The sequence below is a fragment of the Schistocerca gregaria genome, chromosome 2 (assembly GCF_023897955.1).
Source record: "Schistocerca gregaria isolate iqSchGreg1 chromosome 2, iqSchGreg1.2, whole genome shotgun sequence".
Taxonomy (NCBI): domain Eukaryota; kingdom Metazoa; phylum Arthropoda; class Insecta; order Orthoptera; family Acrididae; genus Schistocerca; species Schistocerca gregaria.
The window spans coordinates 325194144-325204721 of record NC_064921.1 but is presented as its reverse complement, the minus strand read 5'-3'; the positions used below and the strand labels follow the sequence as shown (position 1 = coordinate 325204721).

The following is a 10578-nucleotide window of genomic DNA, read 5'->3' as shown; positions in this document are numbered from 1 at the left end:
TCACGCAGCTATATGGCTGAAATTTGGAAACTAATACAGTGGAGTTGAATTTATGCATCCAGTAGAAATCCTCACTGCCGTTTGCAACTGGGCGTCTATCGCTTTGCAGAATAGCTGTTCAGTCGGACTGGTGCACAAAATCCGGCTGCAGGCTGTATCACGCTTAGTGCAGGAGTTCGTCAGGACTGCCGCAGTTCCCCAGCGCCAGTAAACTTATGGATGTTATTGTTAGCTGTCTTCTTGCACCCAATATTTTCAGTAAGTTGCTTGACGGATAAAATTCTTCCTAATCCCTCTCCCAGACATTTAGGGTTCATTCAATGTTTTTCCTCTGTGTTCAAAAATGGTTAAAATGGTTATGAGCACTATGGGACTTAACTTCTGAAGTCATCAGTCCCTTAGAACGTAGAACTACTTAAACCTAACTAACCTAAGGACATCACACACATCCGTGGCAGAGGCAGGATTCGAATCTGCGACCGTAGCGGTAGCGCGCTTCCAGACTGAAGCTCCTAGAACCGCCCGGCCACACCCGCCGGCTTCCTCTGTTCAGCTGATCATTTGGATCTCTGTTATTAGGTGAAAGCAACTAACTTCACCGTTGTTAAGATTTGGTACAAGCAGTCATTCTGTTAAGTACTCATTCACAGTGGACAAATGTTCTGATACAACTGTCTCGGTGATTTCACAGTTTTTCGACAGTTAAGGCTAAGTAAACAGCGTAGTCAAACTTTCTTACAGCACTATTAGGCAAATGTGAAGAGCAGACCCCTGCGGTAGTCCATTGTTCATCTATGTCTCTTACATAGTCGCATTCTATAGCACGAAAGTATCTGTTTCACAGCGTGGTGCTGATTAGTTCAATATTGTGTGGCATGGAATTCCCTTACTCAGCTTCTACAGAAGGCCGTTGTTTCAAATTCTGTCTTAAGCAACATTTAAATCTACAATAACTACTTATATTTTCTTTGTTTTTGGAATTCTACCTCTACATATACAGTAAGACTTAAAAATTGATCTTTGCAGCATGTGCTTGGTCCAATGCCAAGTTACTTTGGAGGAGTGATGTTTGGAACGCTTGAACTTTCATATTAGCTAAATAGAGAACGACAACTTAAATGAAAATATGAATCAAGTGACACTGATGACTACAAATAAAAACAAACGCAATGTGGGTAAATGACCCAATACAATTTATTTCATTTATTTATCCACTTTGTGTCGGAATATGGTGCTTGCCTACAATTGAGAGGTTTTTAGGTCCTATCAACTTCACTCATGCTTGAAGTTTACCTTCAGTTTTACGTGAAAACAAGCTAAATTTATTTCATAGTTGTTTTGCGTATTCCTGCCGCCACACCATATGGCACACAAATGTAAGGAATGTAAAGGTATGTTACTGCCCACCATTCTGAGTTTTTGATTCGATCGACGTGTATCGGAAGGAAGGAAGGAGCAGTAAATTATTAAAGTTCTGTTAACACCAAGGTCATCACTGCCAAAGATGAATGAGGATGGAGATGTCTTCCTCACAGTCTCTAAAGTTTTTTTACATAAAACCAGGAAAATTTAAACTAACAAGACTGAACTAGCTTGATATGCTTGTTTCTCCCGAATAGCTCAGTGTGATGAATCTACGAAATAGGGCAATTGTTGATTCCACAATACAAGAAGCATATTTCTCGCGCTTTTCTTCCAACTTTCCAACGACTGTCACAACGAGATCACTTTATTCTCCGTTCTAACTGTGCTGTAATGACATTAGAGCGAAGAAACGAGTGAAACAAATTCCGCAGATAAGCTTCTCACCGCTCGTGCATTTGTTTGTAAATACAAGTAAATTTTCTTGGAAGGATAGATACCGTACCGAGTCATTACCGTCAGTGGTAATATGAAACAGGTACTCATTTCCCTTAGAAATCTTTCCAGTTCGAGGAACTGAATATCGCATTGCGGTAGCAACTTCGATAAAAACGTGTTCAAAACAAACATAGCCTCGCTGCAGGGAAACTGGCAGCCAATTTACTTACCAACTCGGCTATCAAAGGTGGGTGCTTTATCTTATCAGTGACGCTGATAGCGTACGGAGGGAAACGTACAAGCAGTGAGCGTCAGTGTGCGACACAAATCCCAGTGAATGGAATAGCCTACTCGAACATTACTGCAAGCTGGTACAAAAGGAACTGGACTTCGTAGCATTTTAAGTGAGATAAACAAAGTGAATCGTGATGTAGTGCGTCACTGAAGAAGTGTTTCAGTGGTTCCTGATCACAGTTATGAAACATTATTTGTATACGAAAACTACTGTAACCAATACAAATGAGTGAGTATACACTACTGATTTCTTCCTATTTACTCTGAGTTGTTTGTAAAGTGTAGACTGGGGAACTGGGAACTTCACAATTCTTACATTCTCCCGAGCTTCTGCTGTAAGCTCTAACTTGCTTACGAAGTCTTGATTTTAAATAGAAGCTCAAAACACCATAGTGCTTTAGGTTGGAAATGGGCCACGTAGAGGCAGCTGAGCTACAGAGGTATGACGTCTTCATAAACTTACCTTACGGGCTACGAACAACAGATGCATAGGTCTGAATGTATCACCCGTTCATATCACAGAGAAGGTTGCGGCCACTCGAGCTGTGAAGTTTTTCGTTGGATCCGTCTAAACACCAGCCGAAGTGTGCTAGTGAATTCCGTGTGACTCACAGTTTCCTGCTTCCAGTTGTCAGTTTCTCTGAAGGCTGGATCCATGACGAACCTTCCCATTGTTTTTCACTTTCCAATTCGCGAGGTGACCATTAGTTGAATGCCGCAGCCCACATCAAGGAGAGTATGAGAGTTAGTTTCTGAATATGACCACAAAACAGATGCTCTACAGACGAAACCAATTCCAGCCTCTCCTCACATAATGGTGCAGCTTCCAGCCACCTTGAGAGGACATTAGAGAATGGAATGAGGTGCAAGTGATTCCTGCCAGGGAGGGAAGACTATCTTTTCTTTGTTTTGCGAGTTCAAGTCACAAGTAGCTCATCTGGCAAGAACTGGTTACACCACATCAAACTCCTGTCAGGAGTAGACCACTGATACGTCTCACGGTTTATGCCTCGACGCTACAATTTGGGTTTATTCATATATTAACGGTATGCCTGAAACAGCATAAAAATTGGTTTTCTAGTGCTTATGCCGAGGGTTGTACTACTGATAAAATGTAGGGTCAGGTATTTTGGATAGCCGTTGGGCTACGGACTATTTGTACACCCAAAAGAAGGATCGTCTTACTCTCATTAACCTACAATATATGGTCAAATTATGAATATGACACACTTCCTCTGCTTAGGCAAATGGAGCAAATCGGTTGGTTCTTTTTGTGTTTGATGTGGTCTGCGGTGGCCTTGATGAGATGTGTGGAGGCACCATTACTTCAAGGTCGGTTCCTCGAAAGGCAACAAGAAAGGATTTGATTACTACATTGTCGCCGTCACCAGCGGACAAAAACCCAGCCATGGATTCCAAGACGAATATTAACAGAAAACAGCAGAACCTTGTGCAGTATATACCTGGGATCCCGAACTCGAACAACCTTGAAAATTGTTTTGCTATATTTATCCATTTCCCAGTTATAAAGGTTCAAAATGACACTACTTCTACGTCCAAAATCTGGTAAGAGGAGAGATCTAAAAAATAAATAACTGTAGAAAATTGGTCAAATTTTAATGGTAAGTTTTTTAGGCATTAACCTAGAGGAACCGTCGCACCATTTACGAAAATATTCACTCGTTTTCTCTTTTATCGAGAAACACTCCAAAAACTAGCTTTTTGGATACCAGAACCAAGCCGCGGATTCTGAAGAGCTATGGGTAGCAGATTCCTGTAATTTTAATGGTATATTCCTGAGATCCCGATGAAAAACAACCTTGAAAAGATTGATCATAATTTTATCTATATCCGAGATACGGAGATAGCAAGTTATCCTACTTGTACACCCAAAATACGCACATAAAATAAAAAGCGAGGCCAAAACCTAGTTGATAAAGTGACATAGCACGCAGAAATACACTTTGTGATCAAAATTATCCGGACACCCAAGAAAATAATACGTTTTTCATATTAGGTGAATTGTGTTGTCACATGCTGCCGGATACTTCATATCACCGACATGACCTCAGTAGTCGTTAGACATCGTGAGAGAGAGGAATGGGGCGCTCCGCGGAACTCACGGACTTCGAACGTGGTCAGGTGATTGGATGTCACTTATGTCCTACGTCTTTACTGGAGGTTTCCACGCTCCTAAACATCCCTAGGTCCACTGTTTCCGATATGTCCTACGTCTTTACTGGAGGTTTCCACGCTCCTAAACATCCCTAGGTCCACTGTTTCCGATGTGATAATGAAGAGGAAACGTGAAGGGGCAGCACAAAAGCGTCGAGGCTGACCTCGTCTGTTGACTGACAGACCGCCAACAGTTGAGGAGGGTCGTAATGTGTAACAGACAGACATCTATCCAGAGTATCACACAGGAATTCCAAACTTCTTCAGTTAGGCGGGAGGTGAGAAAACTTGGATTTCATGGTCGAGCGGCTGCTCATAAGTCACAGGTCACGCCGGTAAATGCCAAACGATGCCTCGCTTGGTGTAAGGAGTGTAAACATTGGGTGATTAAGCAATGGAGAAACGTAGTGAGGAGTGACGATGGCAAGGCGTGGGTATGGCGAATGCTCCGCGAACGTCTTCTGCCAGCGTGTGTAGTGCCAACAGTAAAATTCCTAGCTGATGATGTTGGTGTTACGGTGTTGTCGTGTTTATCATGGAGGGGGCCTGCACCCCTTGTTGTTTTGCTATCACAGCACAGGTCTGCTTTGATGTTTTAAGCCCACTGTTGAAGAGCAATTCGGAGATGGTGATTGCATCTTTCAACGCGATCGAACACTATAATGCACGGCCTGTGTCGGAGCGGTTACACAACAATAACATCCCTGTAATGGACTGGCCTGCACAGAGTCCAGACCTGGATTCTGTAAAACACAGCTGATGATGTTGGTGTTACGGTGTTGTCGTGTTTATCATGGAGGGGGCCTGCACCCCTTGTTGTTTTGCTATCACAGCACAGGTCTGCTTTGATGTTTTAAGCCCACTGTTGAAGAGCAATTCGGAGATGGTGATTGCATCTTTCAAAGCGATCGAACACCATAATGCACGGCCTGTGTCGGAGCGGTTACACAACAATAACATCCCTGTAATGGACTGGCCTGCACAGAGTCCAGACCTGGATTCTGTAAAACACCTTAGGGTTGCTTTTGAAGGCTTACTTCGTGCCAGACCGACATCGGAACCTCTCCTCAGTACAGCACTCCGTGAAGAATGGGTCGCCATTGCCAAACAAACCTTCCAGCACCTGACTGAACGTGCTAGAGCGGAAGCTGTCACCAAGGCTGAGGGTGGGCAAACACCATACTGAATTTCAGCATTACCGATGGAGGGCGCCACGAACTTGTAAGTCATTTTCAACGGGTGTCCAGATACTTTTGATGACACAGTGTAAGCTGTAAAGCGTCTCATTTATCATTTGAGTACATCATGCTGTAATACTGAAGCACATGCAAAATGTTTTTGCTCTCAAAATACAGTCTGAGGTGTAAAATTAGTTTTGAGGTCTTTAATTTATTCAAAAGTAAGCTATCTAAATTTTACTGACGAGTACATTTCATATGAGTTAAATGCCCTGATGATGCAGGGAAAAGAAGGGGACCAGTGGAAAATGCACCTATCAGAGCACAGGAAGGCTTATATGCTCCTTTTAAATGACTGACTGAAAAGTGGGCTACCAGCTGCCTCGTTATACCTTCCTCATCATCTTTAAAAAATCTCCAAAAAGTTTGGCGTGTGTAGATACTCGTGGTTTTTTTTATGCTGAGAAGACGGTGATAGTGTCAGGCAGATTCTGAAAGACAGTGGTTGTGTTATAGAAAGAGAGGGGGAGACAATGCTATTGTAAGAGTAAGAGAGAGACTCAGTGGAACATATCTGACGGAACAGGGCTAGGAAAAGAATGAAGGAGTCAGTGCCCATCGGAGGGGGAATGGGGGGGGGGGAGGGAGATACAGAAAAAGAGAAACAGGAAGTGGTTGTGAGCAATCACTGATAATAAGAGACAGGACGTATGACAATGACAACGAGGATGAAAGAGATAGTGACAGTGCGAGGAGGCATCACTGTAAGAAGGAAGTAATGAGATAATTAGAGTAAGAGAGAGCTGCAGAGAGATGGTGAAACTGAGAGGAGATTGTAGTAGGAGGACAGAACGAAGGGGACCGTCGCTGTGACACAGGAAACAATAACAGAGAGACATAAGTAGATAATTGCGATGCTGAATGGGTGAGTGTGACAGGAACATTGCATCTTTTAGCTTAGCAACACAGGCAGCGCAATATCGTATTCGTCGTCCAATGACCGGAAGGTTCTTTGTTAAAATATCCTCTCCTGTAGGGGAATTACAGTCAGTGTATGAGTCCAGGCTGTGGCGCAGGAACGACGACATACGAGAGTTAGGGTCTGGCCGTGAATTGTGCACGGACAGCCAGAGAGGTTAAGGTTACCGCTCACGTAATGCAGGAAATCCAGGTTCCAGCCCTGGCCCGGAACAAATTTTGACTATCTTCAGCCCCCCGAGAGACCTAATGGTTGTTCGTATTCTCAAATGAAAATACATTTCATATATCTCATAACTACTGTAGCCGTCACAGTGCCTGTTCCTTCGGACATGCATTCCTGTCCAAAGCCACACTGCAACATTCTTCTTAACAACACAGGAAGTGCAATATTGTATGTCGTGTATCTGTCCTAACCTACAACTTTGGAAGACCATTTCGGAATGTACTAAACTTTTACCGCCAAAGACAGTAAATACGGTCTTTCTAACCAAAAGACATGTACGTAGCTTGGAACAAACGTTAGACTACAAATATTTAAGATGCGTTTTCACTGTCGATAGAGATAGCACTGCTTCGCTAAAAACCATCAAATTCATTTCAAGAAAAACAAAGCCAGATAGTTCCTTTAGTTTTTTAGTCTATTAATACTCATGCCGCTAAAATTATTTCACTACTGTTTGCTAGATGTATTTTCTGCCTCAACGCCATTCTAACCAAATATTAGGAAACTTGTTGACATCATCTGTTCAAATGGCTCTGAGCACTGTGGGACTTAACATCTGAGGTCATCAGTCCCCTAGAACTTAGAGCTACTTAAACCTAACTAACCTAAGGACATCACACACATCCATGCCCGAGGCAGGATTCGAACCTGCGACCATAAAGGTCGAGCGGCTCCAGACTGAAGCGCCTAGAACCGCTCGGACACTCCGGCGGACTGACATCATCTGTTTTTGATGCAAATTGCTTTGTACGTATGGTACTCTTTAACTTTGATATATTGCGGGAAACGTCATCTTAATTCAAAATCGACTAAAACTGCACAAAATAAGTACTCGTAGTTATTCATAGTCTTTTGACTAGTTTGAAGCGGCTCGCCACGATTTCCTCTCCTATGCCAAACTTTACATCTCAGAGTAGCAATTAAAACCTGCATCTTTATTTATGTTTTGGATGTAATCCAGTCCGTGTCTTTGTCTACAGCTTTTCCCATTTACACTTTTCTTTAGTACCCAGGAAGCTGTTTCCTGATGTCTTAACAGATGTCCCTGTCATCCTGCCTCTCTTCTTGTCACTGTTTTCCACATATACCATTCCTCGCCGATTCTGCGGAGGATCTCGTCATTCCTTACCTTATCAGTCTACATAATTTTCAACATTCTTCTTTAGCATCACCTCTCAAATACTTCGATTCTCTTCCCTTCCGTTTCTTCCACAGCACCTGTTTCACTACTATGCCATGCTGTGCTCCAAACGTACATTCTCAGAAATATCTTTCACAAATTAAGGTTTACGTTTGATATCAGTAAATTCCCTCTTTTCCACTGCAAGTCAGCTTTCTATGTCCTCCTTACTCCGTCCATCATGGGTTACTTTGCTGCTTTCCTTATCGTCAGCGAATCTTGTCACTGATATCCTGTAGCTTTGAACTTCTATTCCACTCTTGAATTTTTCTTTTATTTCCATCATTACTTCTTCGATGTAGAGATCTGAACAGTAGGCGAAAGACTCCATTCCTGTCTTACACCCTTTTCTAACTGGATCATTTCCTCCTTGTTCTTCCTGTCATAATGACCCCTTTTGGTTCGTATCGACATTGTATTTTCCTTAGAATTTCGAACATCCTGTACTATTATACATTGCCGAACGCTTTTTCCAGGTCTACAGATCCTATATGTTTGAGTCTTGCTTCCATAATCAACAGCAACGTCAGAACTGTCTCTCTGGTGCCTTTACATTTGCTAAAACCAGAATTATCATCATCTAACAGGTGTTCAATTTTCTCTTCCATTCTTCAGCGTATTATTCTTGGATGCATGCTCTGTTAAGTTGATTGTGGGACAATTCTCGTATTTGTCCGTTGTTAGTGTTTTCGGAATTGTATGGATGATGTTTTTGCGAAAGTCTCGTGGTATGTTTGCAGTCTCACACATTCTACACACCAACGTAAACAGTCTTTTTTTACGCACATGCCCCAAATGATCTTAGAAGTTACGATGGAATGTTATCTTTCCCTACTCCCGTATTTGATCTTAAGTCATCCAATTTTCTTTGTGATTCTAATATTAGATCCTCTATTTCTTCCCAACTGACCCCTGTTCCCTCTTCTACCGCGTCATCAGGCAAGCCCTCCCCCTACAGAGTCCTTCAGTGTATTCTTTACATCTGTCCGCTCTCTCCTCTGCATTTAATAGCGGAATTGCCATTGCACTCTTAATGTTACCGCCAATGCTTTTAATTTCACCGGAGGTTGTTTTGCGTTTTTTGTGTGCTAGGTCAGTCTTTCAGGCAATCATTCCTTTTTCGATTTCTTTACATTTTTCATGCAGCCATTTCGCCTTAGCTTCCGTGCACTTCCTGTTTATTTCATTGCTAAGTGATTTGTATTCCTGGATTTCCCAGGACATTTTTGTACTTCCTTCTTTCGTTGTTCAGTTAAGTATTTTTGTTACCCATGGTTTCTTCGTACTTACAGTCCTTGTACCTACCTTTTTTCCCAAATTCAGTACCCCCTTTTTAGAAATGTCCATTCCTTTTCAACTGAACTGTCTACCGAGTTATTTCTTATCGCAGTAGCTATAGCCTCAGAGAACTTCATACGTATCTCTTCATTCCTTAATAGTTCTGTACTTCATTCTTTCGCAGGTTCGTTCTTCCTGAGTGGCCTCTTAAAAAAGCTTCAACCTATTCTTCATTATTACTAAATTATGATCTGAGTCCATATCTGCTTCTAGGTACGCCTAACAATCCAATATCTGATTTCGGGATCTCTACCTGGCCAAGTATTCTTCCTCCTCTCGTGATTCTTCAGCAGAGTATCCGCTATTACTAGCTGAAATTTGTTGCAGAAATCAATTAGTCGTTCTCCTCTCTCATTCCTAGTACCAAGGTCATATTCTCCTGTAACCTTTCCTTTTATTTCCACTACAACCGCGTTCAATCACCTGTGACTATTAGATTTTCACCCACTCAGTATCCTCGTATACCTTCTCTATCTCTTCATCTGCCTGCGACGTCGGCAAGTATACTTACCATATTGTTTTCGGTGTTGGTTTGCTGTCAATTCTGATGAGAACGATCCTATCACTTAATTGTTCATAGTAGCTCATACTCTGCCCCACGTTCCTACTCCCTTTACACCATTTTATGCTGCAGTAGATATTACCCTATATTCGCCTGATCATAAATCCTTCTCTTCTTCTCATTCCACGTCACTGAGTCCCACTGTATCTAGAATGAGCCTTAGAATTTCCCTTTTCACATTTACTAGCTTCTATAGCAGCTATCTAGTTAGCTACCTTGGAGAACGTTATCTCTTCATTGACTATTCGCTCTTTTTCTCATGTTCGCCTGCCACTTCACAGTCCCCACCAGAATGTGAGAGGAACGACGAATCTTTCGCAAATGAAGAGATCGTCAGGACGCTTTTTTCTATTACAGGTCACATCTCCTGAGGACACACATAATGAATCTTTAACGCATTGCCTTCTGCATTCTCATGTCGCTGATCATTGCTGATTCTTCCACCTTTCAAGGGCAGTTTCCCATCTTAAGTTCAATGGTGTGTCCTGAACACCTGTTCGCTCCTCCATCCCTTTATCAATGCTGTTGGCAGGTGACTGCTTAAGCCGCAAATCTGCTGCAGCCATTGCTGATGATATTACGTTATCGAAAGGGTATTTGGTCCAACGCTCAACTTTAGCAGTACCAGAAAGACATAATATTGAAATTTTTTTCAGATGAAGACGTGGTTGGAGACCGTGACTGCTACGTAAAATAAATTGTTGATGGTTTACAGCAACCTGCCACAAATTTGTTTCACGTTACTTTATTGAAAGAGTGCCATTTCCGATTTCGAATTTTTCACAGTTCATCACGGGCCGATTCTTCGTGCATTCATCAAAGCAAATCATACATTGGTTTCCTGTGA

At 42.2% G+C, this 10578-nt stretch overlaps 1 protein-coding gene across 1 annotated transcript in view; it reads left to right on the top strand.

The window, feature by feature from the left end:
• The first annotated feature begins 2123 nt into the window (after positions 1 to 2123).
• The window catches only part of LOC126336141 (insulin-like growth factor-binding protein complex acid labile subunit), a 53398-nt gene continuing 44943 nt past the window's right edge, over positions 2124 to 10578 (top strand). Inside the window, exon 1 of the mRNA XM_049999634.1 lies at positions 2124 to 2323. Coding sequence (XP_049855591.1) covers positions 2320 to 2323 — 4 coding nt within the window. The 5' untranslated portion in view covers positions 2124 to 2319. The remainder of the gene's footprint in view (positions 2324 to 10578) is intronic.